Source organism: Sugiyamaella lignohabitans, chromosome A, assembly GCF_001640025.1.
Source record: "Sugiyamaella lignohabitans strain CBS 10342 chromosome A, complete sequence".
Lineage (NCBI taxonomy): Eukaryota > Fungi > Ascomycota > Dipodascomycetes > Dipodascales > Trichomonascaceae > Sugiyamaella > Sugiyamaella lignohabitans.
In genome coordinates this window covers 949,719-967,786 of record NC_031672.1, presented here as the reverse complement: position 1 = coordinate 967,786, position 18,068 = coordinate 949,719, and the positions used below count along the sequence as shown (strand labels likewise).

Here is an 18,068-nt window from a genome sequence, read left to right as displayed (position 1 = left end):
GACCAAACTCAAAACTTGCAAAGCTATCTTTCATCGGTCACCAATAGTGTCAACGCAATTAAGCAGGCTAAGGGCCCTTCTGCTGTTCCTTCTCAACTTGATAGTGCTGTTCAAACTCTCAATAGCTATGTCTCTACTTACAAGAGCCCTGGCTCTGCTACTCTCCAGGCACGCCAAAATGCCACTCCTTCTCAAAACCAAGCGTCTCCATCGGACGACGGTTTGCGAACAGACCAAACTGGCATGTTTGGAAACTCCGAAGGTGCTCAAATGGCTGCTCCCCTTGCTAACAACATCAACGGTTTGTTGCAAAGTAATAGTGCCGCCGGAAGCGTTTACAAAGGACTCGATGCTGTTGACCATATGGCCGACTCGATTACAGGAGCTGCTGGTCCAGCACTTGCTCCCATTACCGGAGGTCTTTCTGAAGATGTCTCCAACTTTTTGAATGGCCCAATTTTCCAGACTCTCAGTCACGGTACTTGGGACACTCTTGCTCACCTTGTTGGCACTCCCATCGACGCTCTTACCGGTACCTCTGAAAATGCACCAGCTCCAGCTTCCGGCAACACCCAATCAGGCGGTTCCCAGCAATAAACGTTCTGAGTGAGCAACCGTTCCTATCTAGGTTTTTTTTCTCTAGTTTTTCTTTCTTTAAGTACCTCAATTTTTTTAAATAAACAATCTACATCTTCATATCCCATTTAGAAGCACGATTTTTAAAGACTTGACTATTTCCTAGTTATATCATTATCTTCCGTAGTTCAACTCCATTCATCCATAGACAATAAATGACTGTCATTCTAAATGTATGAGCGATGCACCCTTGAAACAATTGATAATAAATTGAAAGTAGTATGGTATACTTTGACTTCGTGCTGAAAAAAAATTTCTAAAAACGTCCAATTGACTGAAAGGTGAAAATGTCTTTTCTCCGGAAATGAAGAATAAGTAATTTGGAGAGTACAAAAATTTTCCACCAATGGATGGCTTAGGAATTGCGTCAAATCAGTGAATTTCTTCACAACTACCTTGACATGTATGTGAAGTGTCTCATTATTAAGCTGGTCCGAATTTCAGCATCAATTTGAAACGCCGTTTTCCATGTGAATAGCTAAATATTATACCATTTTTGAGGCAATCAGGATGGGTGGTCGTCAGTCTTCATTATCTCAGGTTCCGTGGAAAGAATTTGGCATATGCTATTAATAGCAAGGGACAGTGGTCTGTTCAGTTACGGTTCAGCAGTTCGAGTAACTATATCCTGTACAGCCTGACTTGCCGGTTCGTTTCAAGAGAATATCCCTTTCAAATGGTCGTCAAATGATAGCAGCTCATTCAGTTCCTTGTTTTCAGCATTTAACACTCCTTATAGGATAAAATAAAGCTAGCAACCGGTAGACAAAACGACTCGAGCGAAGCGAGAGGAGCAGTGGGGTCTGGGGCGCAGCCCCAGCCGCCGGAGGCGAGCAGGTTCCCACAGAGTCTAGAGTAGTTTATTAATAAAATAATGTACCATATATTGCGGGTTTAGTACCAGTTGGAGGTATTCTTGAGAACACACTTTTGTTCACCAGAGACGATGGAACCGATGCTATAGGCCTTCTCACCGGCCTCGTTAAGCTGGCTAAGCACAGAAGCGGCGTCTTCCTTTTTGACAATGACGACCATACCAATACCCATGTTCAGGGTCTTGGAGATGTCCGAGACAGGAACGTTACCAGCCTTTCCAAGCCATTGGAAGACAGCAGGAATTTCCCAAGAAGAACCATCGATCTCGGCATTCAAGTGTTTAGGGAGAACTCGGGGCACGTTCTCAACGAGACCACCACCAGTGATGTGAGCCAAAGCAATGATCTTCTTTTGCTTGATGATGGGTAGTAGAGATTTAACGTAGATGCGGGTGGGGGTCAACAAACTCTTGCCGACAGTGGTAGAGGGGTCCCAAGGAGCCTTGTCGGTGTACTGGAGTTTGGAAACCTCGAGAATCTTTCTGATAAGCGAGAATCCATTCGAGTGAGGACCGTGAGAAGCGATACCAAGAACAACATCACCAACAGCGAGGTCATCCAAACGGGGAAGAATAGCATCACGCTCAACAGCACCGATAGAAGTACCGTTAACGTCATAATCGTCTCCGTGGTAAAGACCAGGCATCTCGGCAGTCTCACCACCAACAAGAGCACAACCGGCTTGAATACATCCCTCGGCAACACCACTGACAAAAGCAGCAGCAGTCTCAATGTTGAGCTTTCCACTGGCAAAGTAGTCCAAGAAGATCAAAGGTTCGGCTCCTTGAACAACCAAATCATTGACGTTCATACCGACAAGATCAATACCAACGGTATCGTGGATACCCAAGGTTTGAGCGATTTTGAGCTTGGTACCAACACCATCAGTGGCTCCTACCAATAGAGGGTCACGGAACCCAGTGGCCTTAAGGTCGAATAAACCGCCGAATCCACCAATATCAGCATCAGCACCAGGACGACGAGTAGACTTCACCTTGGCTTTGATCTCTTCAACAAACTTGTTTCCTTGGTCAACAGACACACCAGCTTGTTCATAAGTGATACTGGTAGAATTAGCAGCAGAAGATTTGCTGGCATCGCGGAAAGCACGATGAGCAATATCACGACGGAAGTATCTGTTCTTAAATTGGATCTTTTCAACACCTTCATAAGCCTTTTGTACAGCTTCTTTCAAGGTAGGAGCAACAGCAGACGAGGCAATTACTCTTCCTCCAGAAGTAACAATCTTACCATCCTTGGTAGAAGTACCAGCATGGAAAACAAAAGTATCTTTCGCAACCTCGCCAACAGTGATTTCATCACCCTTTTCATAGCTAGATGGATATCCACCAGCAGAAAGAACAACAGTAGTGGCAAATCCAGGATTAACCTTTAAAGTGACCGAGTCAAGTCGGTGTTCAGCACAGGCAAGGAATACCTCTGCCAAATCAGTATCTTCAGAAAGTAATGGTAACACAGTTTGAGTCTCTGGATCACCGAATCGAACATTATACTCAAGAACCTTGGGTCCTGTCTTGGTAAGCATGATACCAGTGAACAACATACCCACAAATGGGATGCCATCTCTTCTCATGCCGGTGACGGTAGGTTTAAGAATGGTCTCTCTGATCTCGTCAATAAGCTCTGGAGTAGCAATTGGAGTGGGCGAGTAAGCACCCATACCTCCAGTGTTTAAACCAGTATCGGCCTCACCAATTCGCTTGTGATCTTGAGCAGCTGGTAAATCAATAACTGTATATCCATCACTGAATGCCAAAATGGACAACTCGTCTCCTTCCAGACATTCCTCAACAACAACTTCATCACCAGCATCGCCAAATTCCTTGTCCTTCATGACTTGTTCAAGAGCCTTATAAGCCTCTTCTTTTGTAGTGGGCATAAGAACACCCTTACCAGCAGCAAGACCTGAAGCCTTGATAACGACATTGTGGTTAACAGACTCAACATATGCCTTGGCTTTGTCGAAATCAGTGAAATTCTCGAACTCAGCAGTAGGAATCTTGTGTTTAGCCATAAAATCCTTGGAGAACGTCTTAGAACCTTCCATACGAGCAGCCTTTTCAGAAGGACCAAATACAGGAATACCCACTTTACGGAAGTAACCCTCAATACCTTCAACCAAAGGCTGTTCAGGACCAGGAACCACGAGGTTCACGTCATTCTTCACAGCAAACTCAACCAGCTTCTCGAAATCCTGTTTACTCGATCCAATGGCAATGTTCTCGACCTTAGAAAGCTGGCCATTACCAGTACCACCATTTCCTGGAGCAACATAGATCTTGTTGACAAGCTTGGATTGGTTGAGTTTCCATGCCAGAGCATGTTCTCTGCCACCATTACCGATGAGAAGAATATTCAAAGAAGCCATGGTTCACTGTCAAAGACGTAACAAGGCCACTGATGTACACACAAGTGCTGATTCCTTGGATCTCAAGAAATAAACTGAACGGGGGGGGGTCTTACAGACTTGATTCGGATCGAGTCATATCTCTCTCTCTCCACGATCACTGCTTCTACTATTATCACCGCACGGCTGACTTTTTTTTTTCTTTTCCACAATTTTTTTTGCACATACACCCCTGCCCTTATCTCCTCGATAATGCATGCACCTCGGACGATCTCTGATTTGGATATGCCAGTGGCCCGGCGGATTGCCTCCGGCGGCTGGGGCGCTGCCCCAGACCCCGTTGTGCTTGCTTCGCAAGCGGCCTGGGGGGTTCCAGAGGCTCCAGAGGGATTGGGGAGGGTTGGTTGGTGAATTTGGAGTTGTTAGAGGGGTTGGAGGTCCGTGTTTGGGTCTGTGTTGGGTCCAGAATTGAGTCCAGCACCAACCTGCTCGAGAAAAATAATTTTATTAGGCCATTTATATTGGGCTGGAAACGCTTCGTAGTTGAATTAGCGGGTGTTCTAACAGGTAGTTATTTACTGAGTGTGTGTTCTTGATTCATTGATGGGGTGGAAAAGTTTATATTGAGCTTGACGAAGTGCATGTTTGAAAAATCGGCACCAGTAGAGAAGTTTATGTCGAAATTCAGTCAGGGAATCATCGCTTGAATCCATATGCGAAACTGGCTGACTTGATCTCGGATGGTTGGGAGTTCTATAGTTTGAGTTACTTGAAGAACTCGAAAAAATTAAAGAGCTTTCGGCAGATGGATTTATTTGGACGTAAGTAGGACGTCGGGTTGGTGTATTGAACAATGGTAAATTAAACAGAGCTGCTTTGAACCAATGGGTTCTTTTGGCCTGAAATATAGGACTAATATCCGGTAGAGACAAGGGTTCGGGGCTTTGAAATGAAAGCTCTTGTAAGGAAATAAAATCATACTCCTCTTCGACTGGTCGAGAGGAATAATAGGAGAACCCGTCGTACTCGGTGGTGCAATAAGGACGTTCTGATTTACAAGGAGAACGAGAGAAGGGGTCGTGTACAAACATTGGCATCTTGGATGGTGCGGGTTAAACGATCTGAATAATTGCAGTTGTTCTTTATTGAGAGTAGAAAAGGGAGTAAACAAATCAGCCTTGCAGCAGCATGACAGTATGCACCGACCCTGCATACTCATCGCTTATCATTACATGAAGATTTACAGGATCAATAGCAGATTTTCAGTCATCCAAAGGAATTGTTCATTATACAGACTCATATAAATAATAACCATATTAACATTAATGGCCTATAAATGAACTAAAGAATAAATAGTGAAGTATGAACAACAAACAATAAGGTGATAGATAACTCACTATTAGTAAAGCTCAATATAATTTCAGAATCATTCATCCATAGGAAATATATAAATATCAGTAAGCCGGTCTACACTCTATAGTCTAAACTTATCTAGTAATAGTTTGTCTGAATATAGTGTTTAAATCTTAAATCATAAACATCACGATATATTAATATTATGTACAAAGCAACATCCAGGAGTAGCATCGAATTCTATTATTCCCAGGAGAATGGGTTTTCCTGCATGGCTCTCATGACCAAACTGTTGGCAAACTCATATACTCCAAACACGATACCACCACTGAATGTAACCTTGACGAACCGTGGCAACATACCTGCCCACAGATGTTTGGGCCCTTCATGAACAAATATCTTGTAAGAGCACATCAAACTCGATCCATACAATTTGATACCATTAACAGTCTGCATTCGAGTCTTGACCACATCAATAGGCTGAGTAGCCAACACCTCGACAGCTCCAGCAACACAACCAATTCCGAACGCCATAAGCCCTGGCATCGGTTCGTTGTCGTGAGGATGGAAGAACTGTTTAAGAAAGTTGAAAGTTGTGAATCTCACAGTGGAATTCATCACCTGGCGAAATATAGTAGGCATGAATCCCTGAACAAATGCTCGTGGCCCTCTTACCACATACATATCTTTAATATTACCAAAAAAGCCATGAACAGCCGGATTCACCTCATAAAGCATATTAGCATAAGGTCTAGGATTCACAGCAGCAGATGGTGAAGCTTTTGGTCTAATAACTCTTTTCTTTGCTTCACCAGTTGCACCAGAGCCAGAACCAGAAGCAGCACCAGCACCAGCACCGGCACCAGATCCTGAGGTCGTGACTTCAGGGATCTGACCCGGTTTGTGATGAGCCAAATGTTTAGGCAACAACGAGCTTGCAGACGATGAAGAAACCGAAGTAGCAGCACTCGAAGGAAGGGCACTTCGCTCAATCATTGTCGTTTTAATATCTAAAAGTTAGACACCCATCCAAATCACATCCTCAAACCCGTCATCCCAGGGACCCCCAAGCAACGACTCGAGCGAAGCGAGAGGAGCCGGGGGGTCTGGGGCGCAGCCCCAGCCGCCGGAGGCAGCAGCAGCACCCCTTCACTTACTCTCAAAAGGGACTATAAGCAGCGACTCGCAAAGGCCCGTGAACATTCCAGCAACGATAATCTGTGGAGCCGAGGACTCGCCGCTACTGTCGGCCATGAATTTAGTGGCCCAATTATACACCGAGAACCGCAACAGTGATTTGGTGGCATTGCCAGCTATCAGGGCCGAACAACCCTTGAACATGACCCGGGTGAAGTCGGGGATAATCAGCTGTTTACCACTACCAGCAGCCGGGATATACAACTGCTGGCGCACCTTTAAATACTCCAATGGATACGTGAGAACCGAGTCAACGACGGCCGCGGACACCCCGGCTACCGAGGCGCTCAGCAGGGTCTGGTCTGGTTAGCCCTTGACTTGAAAAGTGGTGAACTTGCAGTCTTACCTCGTTGGGTTTCTGGGATGTTAGTACGGTGGTCTTGTGCCTCCGGCGGCTGGGGCGCTGCCCCAGACCCCGTTGTGCTCCGCTTCGCGGAGCTTCCATGGGGAATGGGTCTGACGCAGGGGACGAGTGCTGGATCGCAGTTTGGGGGAAGAGAAGTGCCAACTGCGGGAGCCGGCCGCTTTTATAGAGAACCTACCACAGCAGAAACGGAGTTTCCAGACATTTTCACCAACAATTGCCGAGATTTAGCCGGTTGGATTGGGTTGCTGAGAGTTCCGTCGACATCGGAACCGGATCTGGTGAAGTGCAAAATCCGACACTTATAGGCTCTACCGTAAACTCGTGAACCTCAGAACCGCGAATTGAATCCGTTGAAGGCGCAACGAGCGAAGCGAGCCACGGGGTCTGGGGCAGAGCCCCAGCCGCCGGAGGCAAACCCCTCTCGGAGAAGTGAACTTCAGACCCCGTCGAAGACGAAACGAGCGAAGCGAGCCAGCCACGGGGTCTGGGGCGGAGCCCCAGCCGCCGGAGGCACAGGCCTCACGGCGAAGTGAACAAGAGAGCTCATTAGTACATACAATAACATCTATTGAATGTTCGTGATACGAAGATGGCAATGAGGAGATGAGAATGAGAAAATATGATGATGGTGGTGGTGGTGGTGGTTAGTCTAGCACGCCGGTGTTGGCAGTGGTCATGGGACTGGGGACATACTCGCTGTCGGACATGTGGTCTTCACTGTGGACTCGGAGGGGTCCTTGTAGCTCGAAGTAGCCGTTGTGATACGCGAGCCAAGAGTTGCTATCTGCGAGTGACAGAGCCAGTTCAATGGCACGCACTTCACGAATGGGTCGAAGTACTTCTTTGCCAGGAGGTCCAGGGAACGGCTCGTCAGTGGTGCTGGATTCGTATTCGTTATATAGCTCGGTTTTGGCTGTTTTGTATGACCAGACGAATCCAAGTAACAACAGTTCTTCAGGCAATGGTCGTTCTCGTAGCATGGGGAAATGACCTCGTTCTTCCGGGTTCGGCAGTTTCGAACTGATAAGTTCAATACTGTCTTCGGCAGCAGGACTTCTGCTGTTGTAACTCTTTTTCCAGCTGGCAATACGGTCAATTAACGATTCGCTTTCAGTACATTGTTGACATTGTAACGAAGGAGATCCGGGTGGTGAAAATGTATTGTCAGACTTGTTAGATCCCGAAGTACCACTACTAGTACCAACAGGGGGAGCAGCCCCTGATCCGGAGACAGAGCCTGATGCTGCTGACCCGTGTATACTGTGGAAACTGCCGACACTGTTGGATTTATTAGTAGCATTGCCAGAAGCAGTATTGCTGGTGGAATTGCTAGTGGTACTGGTCCAGTGTTGTTTCGAGGTGTTTGTGTCTTTCAGAATCAGGTCGACTGTTTTGAGTCCTTCATTGAGGAATCTTACCAGTTTGCTGGCAGGGAAAAAGTCGCTGAGCAGTAGATGGTGACACACGTCTGGATTGTCAGTAAGAGCATTGAAGAAATGGAGCCATACAATGACGTGAAGGAGTGCAATGTGTCTCGGAAGAGTCAAAAACTGTTTCAACATCTCAAAAGAGATTTGTTGAGCCATGAAAAGAGACCCGGCAGATGCAGTTACACTGGATGTTGTGGGGTTCGAGCTCGAATTGGCGCTGGTGCTGTGGTTACCGCTGCCAGCGGTGTTATTATTGCCAGACCCGTTATTACCACTGGCATTTGAGCCGGTAGTGGACCCGGTAGTGGAACCAGTGGTATTACCAGTGGTGTTGGTGGTGTTGGCGGTGTTGGCAGTGTTGGCAGTGTTAGTAGTGGAACTGGCAGCACCAAGAGCAGCTCCAGCACCGCTTCGTTCCTTAGCAAGCTCGTAGAAAAAAGCCGAGGCAGGGTTCTTTAACGACCCATAACCAAGCAGCGAAGTGATGTTACAATATGCTAAAATGGCGCCTCTGTTTTTGAGATCGAGGTCGTTATAATCGCGGTCACGGGCCATTATTGATGAAGTGACATCCGACAGGATTTTAGGAAAGTCCGAGATGTTTGTTTGGGTGAAGTTTACTTGATGCAATTTTATAAATAGGGCAATAGGTGTATTAGCCTCTCCTTCTTGGTTGGATTCAAATAATGACAAAATAGTTTCTCGTGAGGGTTCGAATTGTTGTGTTGTGGTGAGACTTTTACAAAAGTAAAACAGCGAGTCCAGTCGGTATATACATACAACTGCACAATGGTGAAACAGTCGACCCACACCTGGCGACCGATTAGCAGCTCGACTATACCAGTACTGAGACACGCCTCTCCATTCGCCATGAGATATATTTCCCAAAGCCATGGAAAAACGAGCCAAGTCGCCCAATGCTTCTAACCACATATACCGAGACTCATAAGGAGGATCCACCAACATTGTCAGCAGCGAGAAACAGTGGTAGATAAATTTGGTAATAAGATCCTGGGATTTCGGCATATGAGCACGCAGAATGTCGAGAAACTTGAAAATGCCCTTATTCCACATGCGAATCGGAATCTTGTACTTTTTCACCAGGCCTCTCGTAACACTATTTCCACAGGGATGATATGCAAGGAACATGAAATCAAAATACTTGTCAATCAAATTGGCCTGATTCTGGTATAATTCGAGAAAGTACGATTCGGCCCAATATTCGGGCGGGATTTTAGACGAGTCAAAGGAACCGGTTGACGAGGGGTTCGACAGGTCGATGCCGAGGTTTCGAAGTCTTGATGAAGTCGGGTTATCACCGTAATTGCCATTAGACCCTGTTAAATTCGACTGTTGAATAATATGCTGATTGTCTTCAATCTGTTTGCTGAGCATCAGACACTTGACTTCTAATCGCGAGATATCGAAATATGCCGACTGGATTTCACCAATCAGCTTCTCCACAGTAGGAAGATTGACTCCCAGCTCATACGCAGTCTGTACATGGTGTCGAGAAGAGGAAGATGGGGGCTGAGACTGGTGGTAATGCTGTTGTTGAGGAGGCATATTCTGCTGCTGACCACCTCGTGAACTGGTTTCTCTAGTAGAACTACCAGCTCCTGAACCAACAGCAGCATTTTCCATGCCACCTCCTCCAGCTGTGTTAGTACGAGCAGGTTCAGTTCCAGCACCACCAGACTTTTGTTGTTGTTGCGACTGCTGTCCCTGTCCTTGTCCTTGTCCTTGCTGCTGTTGTTGCTGTTGCTGTTGTTGTTGCTGTTGGAGAAGCAGCTGGTGTTGCTGCTGATGCTGCTGCTGATACTGTTGTTGCTGCTGTTGCTGCTGCTGTAACTGGGCCTGCTGTTGATGAAGCATTTGCATGTGATGCTGTTGATGTTGCTGATTATTCTGCTGATTCTGCTGATTCTGGTCCTGATACTGTCGCGAATCAGACTCTGTTCCCACACGATCCTTATGATACGGGGACCCATCGCCAGCTATGCTGCCAGCCACTCCGTACGTCGTCGGATTTGGCGACGATTCGAGCCCGCCAGCACCTGAACTGGTGGCACTGCCAGAACCAACAAACCCCCTACTGCGGCCACTGATCCGGGCATTAAACAGTCTTAGATTCTTCTCATTATTCGAAATAGGACCACGGTCGAAATCCGGATCAGGGTTACTTCCACGCGCGCGCCGGGTTGATCCTATCCTCAGCGGAGACTCTCCAGCTCCGGGATCCATCAAAAACTCGCGGTGCCAGCAGTCTGACCAATAAAACACGCCACGAGAAACCTGTCTTCAGTTCCTCTATGAAAAACCAACTGAAAATAAAAAAAACCAAATTAAAAACAACCGGAAAATGACACTTCTCGAGCCGCGTTTTCTACAACCAAACAATCAACCAATCAATGAATCAACTGACTGCCCTGCACCTTCACAGCTTAAGAATGTCTTCTCCGAACCGGTCACTCTCTTATCATTTACGAATAAACCCCTGAATCCCTGTTAGTTCCCGAATCAACTCAACCATGGGCTCTGTGGGCTCTGCCTCCGGCGGCTGGGGCTCCGCCCCAGACCCCGTTGCTCCTCTCGCTCCGCTCGAGTCGTTTTCCGTCGGCGGTCCCAGCAAACTCCTGCGAAGCAGGAGCCACGGGGTCTGGGGCGAAGCCCCAGCCGCCGGAGGCACACCCTCCCCGACAATTGCCTCCGGCGGCTGGGGCTCTGCCCCAGACCCCGTTGCTCCTCTCGCTCCGCTCGAGTCGTTTTCCCATCAACAGTTCCAAAACCCTCCTGCGAAGCAGGAGCTACGGGGTCTGGAGCGAAGCCCCAGCCGCCGGAGGCACAGCGCCCAACCAACTCACAACTGCAATGGCCAGTTGACCTTGTCAACGACGACGAAGAATGAATGAAATGTCTGTGTTCGCTGCTTGCTCGCTCGCTCACTCGTCTTTGGGGAACGGGCGTGAGTCTGATGCTGTCTCTGGTGGTGGTATCACTGACGCAGATTCCGTGTCTGGTGTCCTGGGTTCTATCGCGTGTGAATCCACTGATTCGAGTCCCTGGTCCGTTGACAAAGTCCGTCGCTGCTGATGCTGATGCTGATGCTGAGGCTGCTGTGGTAAATTACCTTACCTTGGTTCACCTGCCTGCCTGCCTGCCTGCCTGACTCGCTCCGTCTGCCACGGCTGAATGGTCCGCTTGCTCTAACGCCAGCCGCTGCCGCGCGCCGTGCACACCCGGTGCCGGGGAGTGCCTCCGGCGGCTGGGGCTCTGCCCCAGACCCCGTGGCTCCTCTCGCTCCGCTCGAGTCGGTTTCCCCATCCTCCCCCGCCAATCCACGGTCCTAGCAAACTCCTGCGAAGCAGGAGCTACGGGGTCTGGGGCAGAGCCCCAGCCGCCGGAGGCACTCCCCGGCACCGGCGGGGTAGTGGGGGAGGCTCGGTTGGCGATCCCGATCGGACTTTATTGTATCGCCGACCCCCTGAATGGCGTAGTGGCTTGTTATCCCCGCAGCGGCCTGGCCGTTGAAACTCTCCGATATTGCTCGCTGTATGTGCTACATCTGCACTCAATAACCGCTCCAGGGGTATAAAAGACCGCTGCTGGCCTCTGTCTCGGGCTGGGGCTTGGGCTGTGGCTCGGGCTGTGGCTCGGGGTATGGGGGTTAAAAATTACAGGTGACTGATCTGGACTCGGCCCAGTCTGTCAGTGTTGAAGTTGAAGCTAGGATGGATTTTGGCCACGAAAGCTGGTCAATTGAACTCTGGTGATCTGCTATTCAACAAAATAAAATCTCCCTCGTCTTTAAACCCTATTTCTCGAAAACTAATGCGTTAAGTCCGCCTTCCGAAGCACTGTCTTTTTGTTGCACCCGACACCTTACCCCCGTATGCCCGCTCCGCACAATAACAATGGGCCAATGCCCGTCCCAGACTGTCTTCAGATTTGGTTTTCATGGTCCGAAAATGGCCTGATGTGGCGGTCGGGATCTTGCCTCCGGCGGCTGGGGCGGTGCCCCAGACCCCCTGGCTCCTCGAGCTTCGCTCGATGAGTTGCGTCTACAGTCCCGTCTACTGCGATTGATAAATTTGGCATGTGCTTTCTGAGTTATTTGTTTGTTTGTGGGCCAGCGACTGGTGGTCGTGGTGGAGCTCTGACCCCTGAGTTATGTACCAATGAAGACATTATTCAGGGGTAGTGGGGCCATGGTGTGGGGTTGTGGAGGGGTCATGGAGGGGTCGAAGTGGCATGACCGCGGGGTCGAGAGGGGCTGCTGAGGGGTGTTGGGCGGAAATGGCCTCCGGTGGGCCAAACTCAAAAAAAAACATTTTGGCTACGAATACTTTTTGCTTGTTTTAATTATCAGCTGTCAAAAGGCACCTGATCCCAACGTCGGGTTGTGATAGCAAGCGGTTATTATTTCCCTCAACAAATCATCAATCTGTAATGCATTCGGACTATTAGGGTCTCACAGTTATAAACCTGGGCATAAATAGACTGATTAATTGGAACCTGAAAAAAATTAGACTCTTTAGCCATTGGTTTTAATTACTACTGAGATATTATGTACAGACTGTGCCTCGAGCGCATGTAGTTGAATCTGTGAATTACTTCGTGTGACCCTGTAGATCTCTGCATGTTTACATTGCTCCATCTTGAGCAGAGCTAATTATCTACTCCAGACTCAAGAGCATTTCAAATACACAATCTATGGATTGTTTTTAATGAGTAACTTGTATAACTTCAAATGAATAAATGTATATGTATAGATATTATATGTTCGTATTATATTTGTGGGTGTATTGGTCTGGCTTCTGTAAAACGAGTAGATATAAATACAAGAGCACGAAACATATTTTTTTTACAGCCTTAAAGTCAATTCTATAAAATTGACGTAGGAAGTCTCCGTACGACTGTTGAATCCAATAATATCTCATATCTCATTTCTCATTTGGACAACTACTGTGACCTGCGGACTCTGCCTCCGGCGGCTGGGGCTCTGCCCCAGACCCCGTTGCTCCTCTCGCTACGCTCGAGTCGTTTCGTCTACGGTCCCAGCAATCTCCTGCGAAGCAGGAGCCACGGGGTCTGGGGCAGAGCCCCAGCCGCCGAAGGCACACCCCCTCCGGACGGACCCTGGATCAGACATGGGTTAGGGCAGATCAATAAAGTTGGCGGAGGTGAAATTTTTGAGTCACTTGAAGCCAGCAGACGCGTTTCATCTCATACGAGCATCACAGAAATCAGATACAATGCTTGATATTATTCAATTCCTGGAAGAAAAGGGCGGGAATCCCGAGGAGATCCGAAAGTCTCAACTTGCTCGTGGTGATCCTGTTGAAATTGTCGACGAGATTATTGCCGATTACAAGGAATGGACCAAGATCCGATTCCGAGTGGATGAGTTGAACAAGGAACAGAACAAGCTTCAAAAGGCCATTGGCTTGAAATTCAAGGCCAAGGAAGATGCCAGTGAACTTGTCAAGGAAAAGGATGCCATTGTTGCCAAGAAACAGAGCTTGATTGCTGAAGAAGAAGAGGCCGACAAGGCATTGCGTGCCAAGGTCAACCTTGTAGGTAACATTGTCCACCCTTCAGTTCCTGTCAGTCAAGACGAGGCCAACAACGAATTAATTAGAACCTGGGCTCCTGAAGGTGTTGTTGTTGATGCTTCTGTCAAGGCCAAATTGTCTCATCACGAGGTTCTTCTTCGTTTGGACGGTTATGATCCCGACAGAGGTGTCAAGGTTTCTGGTCACCGTGGATACTTTTTACGTGGTAACGGTCTTTTTCTTAATCAAGCTTTGATTAACTACGGTCTGGATTTCTTGGCCAAGCGTGAATACACTCCTTTGCAAGCTCCTGTTATGATGAACAAGGATGTCATGGCCAAGACTGCCCAATTGTCGCAATTCGACGAGGAGCTTTATAAGATCATTGACGGTACTGATGAGAAGTATTTGATTGCCACCTCTGAGCAACCTATTTCTGCTTACCACTCTGGTGAATGGTTTGAACAGCCTTCTGAACAGCTCCCCAAGAGATACGCTGGTTATTCCAACTGTTTCCGTCGTGAGGCCGGTTCTCATGGTAAGGACGCATGGGGTATCTTCCGTATCCATCAATTCGATAAGATCGAGCAATTCTGTCTCACCGAGCCCGAGAAGTCCTGGGAGGAGTTTGAGAGAATGGCTGGTGCTGCCGAAGACTTCTACAAGTCTTTGAACATCCCCTACCGATTGGTTGCCATTGTTTCTGGAGAGCTCAACAACGCTGCTGCCAAGAAGTACGATCTGGAGGCGTGGTTCCCATTCCAAAGCGAATACAAGGAGCTAGTGTCATGTTCCAACTGTACCGACTACCAATCCCGAAACCTCGAGATCAGATGCGGAATCAAGAAACTCAACGACCGTGAAAAGAAATACGTCCACTGTCTCAACTCCACTCTGTGTGCCACCCAACGTGCCCTCTGCTGTGTCCTCGAGAACTACCAAACCGACGACGGCCTGCGCGTGCCCGAAGTGCTCCGTAAATTCATCCCCGGCGAGCCCGAGTTCCTCCCCTACGTCAAGGACCTCCCCAAGGACTCTACCTCCAACAAGAGAAAATAGACTCCTCTTCCCCTCCATATATTGCTATACTAATGACCATGTACTACTGCGACGGGGGTTTCTTGCCTCCGGCGGCTGGGGCTCCGCCCCAGACCCCGTAGCTCCTGCTTCGCAGGAGTTTGCTGGGACCGTCGACGAAACGACTCGAGCGGAGCGAGAGGAGCAGCGGGGTCTGGGGCGGAGCCCCAGCCGCCGGAGGCAGTCTGGACCCCTTTTGGCGAACTAGCGGGGAAGCGTGCATATGCAGTGCCCCTCTAATTGACCCCCCACCAGGCGACCCCACTCTTACCCCACACCTCGAATTGCCCAGGGATGTCATGCCATGTGCGTTAGGTGAAATTGTTAGGTTTTGAGAGTGTGTGAACCGGTTGTTGAGTGAAGCCAAATGTCTGATAGTCGTCTGAAACAATGAAACGGCAGAGGAGCGAAGATTCGACAAGTCAGAATGGCGATCAACAATGGGACGATGGCCCGGAGAATATCGACGACGATGGCGTCGATGGCGAAGTAGGATCGTAAGTCAGGGCTGGTCTGGGCTGGTCTGGTTTGTGTGGATAATTTTTTTTGGTCGTTGCTAACTAATTGTGAAGATGCGAATTGTGTAAGAAGAGAAAGGTGCGCTGTGATCGCACCAGACCCAGTTGTGGTTGGTGCTCCAAGCATGGTAAGTCTTCTGTTTGAAAGTGGTGATGATTGTGTAGCTAACTTGTTTGCCCAGGATCAGAATGTGTATATCGTGCAAAGAGGAAGCCTGGTTTGAAACAGGGCTATGGGAAGAGCATGTCGGAGAGGCTGTCGAAAGTCGAAGCTGATCTGTCAAAGTTAAATCAGTTAGAGTTACATTCGTCGACACAGCCAGATCGCTTGAATAAACTGGAATCAGAAATATCGTCCCAGTCGAGTGCTATCATGGAACTTTCTCGCGAACTGGATTATCTGCGGCATCAATTAATGTCTCAGTCACCGATGAGCCCTCGCAACCATATTCGATCCAGTCCTAATTCTAATCTGATGGGTCATAATGCTATGAGTATAGGTAATCCTGCAGTCAGTAAATCGTCTCCTGGTACTGGGGCTGGTGAAATCGTGCGACGTGCGAGTGCGACAATTAGTAATAGCAATGGCAATGCTAATTCTGCTTCGAGTTTACATCCTCAGGGGAATAATACTGTTTCAAGACCAGCAGCTGGTTCGTTAAGCAATTCGGTGGCTGGTGAGTTGTCCTTAATAGAGGGTGTATCTGATTCAAGTGGTAGCAGAAGTGCTTCGAGTCTTAGCGATATCAAGGTTACGCTGCTTCCACCTAAAGCGCTTTTGCGGGAGCTGGTTGATCTGTTTTTTCAAAGAATTCATCCCTGTTATCCATTTCTCCACCCCGTAAAGGCTAGTGGAGCTCTTCATGACATTATCAGTCAAAACTTAACTGATTCGCCAAACCCTCATAGTACTCCCTTGAGTGACAAACGTAAAGAATATCCACTTGTTTTGTACTCTATAGTGGTAGTGACACTTCGGTTTGTTCCCCAGTTCAAGTTGAATGACCGCGATAAAGAACGATACTATCGCTCTTGTAAAGAGACTGTCATGTTAAGGTCTTTTGCAATTACAGATCTCGATTGTCTTCAAGCATTGGTAATTCTTGCTATTGATTTGGTGGGTATTTCAAATGGCCCTGAGACTTGGAGTATTATCCCTCTGATTTGCTCTGCTGCTACACATTTGGGATTGAGTAGAGAGCCCGCTTTGTTCCTTAGTAATTCTGACGTTGCATCCGATTCGAATAATGAATCAATCTCTGCCCAATCAGCTGATATACTGCCTGCTGCTGAGAATTGGCAAGATCTAGAATCCCGTCGCAGACTTTTTTGGGTCATATACTCTCTTGACAGATTTTCGTCTGTCGCCACTGCTTTCTCCTTTAAAATTAATAGTCTCGAAATCGACCGACTATTACCAGTTCGAGCTGATCTCTGGACTGATGACTCTTTGCTTCATAGTCATGTTGATACCCGTACAAGGTGGCTGAAGACGATCATTCGTAAAGATTATTCGATAAATTTTCCTTCCAACATCGACACTTTTGGATACATGGTTGAAAATTTACAAATTCTCAGTTCTATACATGTGTTTCTGAAGAAGCCTATTAGCATATACTCGCTGCAAGATGTTCTTGATTGGCAAGTACAGTTTCGACAACTCGATATCGAGCTAGACAACTGGTATAAATCGCTACCTCCACATTTGTCGTCTGAAGTAATCAATGATGATCTCAAAGACCAACTGGATCCTATGGTTCTTATGCTACAAGCCACTTACCAAACAACTGTTATCAGACTTAATTCTGCTGCTGGCTACTCTTGCCTGAAATCTGAGTTTTTCACAAATTCACCCAGTGCTGCCAAGAGATGTTTGCTAGCTGTTTCCAATGTTGTTGCTTTGGCAAAACATGTTATAATATTTGGTCTTGGTAAATATGTAGGGCCACACTATGCTTGGGCATTGTGGGTGTCTGCGAGACTTTTAGTCGTTGATTGTGTGACAAACTACAAATCGTTCCCAGAGGATTTAGAGATTCTTCTCACAGGATTAAAAAAGCTTGGTAGGGTCTGGAAAGTAGCCGCTCGTTACTATGGGCTTTTGACAATGGTCATCGATGAAGAACTTTCGCTGAGAAGTACGGCCAGGGGTTCTAACGCGTTGTCGAGAGGAGATGACGATTCACCGATTGATTCAATGACTGGCGAGCATAAACGAAATGGATCAAGTGCCCAAATTATGTCCGATATGAGAAGAAATGCATATGCTCTAGATTTCTTGTTGTCAAAACAGAAAAAAGAACAAAAGAAAGAAAAACCTACAAGTGGTGAAGGACCGGTTCTCAAGTCGAGTCCAGCTAATGACAACGAAAGCATAAAATCTGATGAAATGGATCAGGAGTCTATAATATCATCATTTGAACTGTCTGAACTAATGGATGGATCCAATATGAATGACATATTTGACTGGTTCAATTGGCCACGCCAGAGCGGCAAAATGGGTCAAAAGACTCCTGTTCAACACTCTGTAGGTGAGTACAAGAATATCTTGTCAAGAGAAGAGCAAATTGGTTTGTACCAGGGAGAAAGTAGTAACACAAATGACCGTCCTGATTGGATGTCAATGTAATATATAATGTAATGTAATAAATGATTTATGAATTGGATTTTACTCTATATTATATGCGTTCAA

At 47.4% G+C, this 18,068-nt stretch overlaps 5 protein-coding genes across 5 annotated transcripts; 2 read left to right on the top strand and 3 right to left on the bottom strand.

Annotated features, from left to right (window-relative positions):
- Positions 1-1,530: 1,530 nt before the first annotated feature.
- Positions 1,531-3,900, bottom strand: ADE5,7 (bifunctional aminoimidazole ribotide synthase/glycinamide ribotide synthase; the record flags this gene model as incomplete). The annotated part of the gene is made up of 1 exon (XM_018880096.1): positions 1,531-3,900. The coding sequence occupies one exon, from the start codon at positions 3,898-3,900 to the stop codon at positions 1,531-1,533; it is 2,370 nt and encodes a 789-aa protein (XP_018734552.1).
- A 1,575-nt stretch (positions 3,901-5,475) lies between these two features.
- Positions 5,476-6,228, bottom strand: AWJ20_309 (uncharacterized protein; the record flags this gene model as incomplete). The annotated part of the gene is made up of 1 exon (XM_018880085.1): positions 5,476-6,228. One exon carries the CDS (start codon positions 6,226-6,228, stop codon positions 5,476-5,478), a length of 753 nt encoding a protein of 250 aa, XP_018734551.1.
- A 1,212-nt stretch (positions 6,229-7,440) lies between these two features.
- On the bottom strand, positions 7,441-10,470 carry ESL1 (Esl1p; the record flags this gene model as incomplete). Its single annotated transcript, XM_018880074.1, has 1 exon — positions 7,441-10,470. The coding sequence occupies one exon, from the start codon at positions 10,468-10,470 to the stop codon at positions 7,441-7,443; it is 3,030 nt and encodes a 1,009-aa protein (XP_018734550.1).
- A 3,011-nt stretch (positions 10,471-13,481) lies between these two features.
- SES1 (serine--tRNA ligase SES1) lies at positions 13,482-14,840 on the top strand (the record flags this gene model as incomplete). The annotated part of the gene is made up of 1 exon (XM_018880063.1): positions 13,482-14,840. One exon carries the CDS (start codon positions 13,482-13,484, stop codon positions 14,838-14,840), a length of 1,359 nt encoding a protein of 452 aa, XP_018734549.1.
- A 780-nt stretch (positions 14,841-15,620) lies between these two features.
- On the top strand, positions 15,621-18,005 carry AWJ20_306 (uncharacterized protein; the record flags this gene model as incomplete). The annotated part of the gene is made up of 1 exon (XM_018880053.1): positions 15,621-18,005. One exon carries the CDS (start codon positions 15,621-15,623, stop codon positions 18,003-18,005), a length of 2,385 nt encoding a protein of 794 aa, XP_018734548.1.
- Between the last annotated feature and the right edge of the window lie 63 nt (positions 18,006-18,068).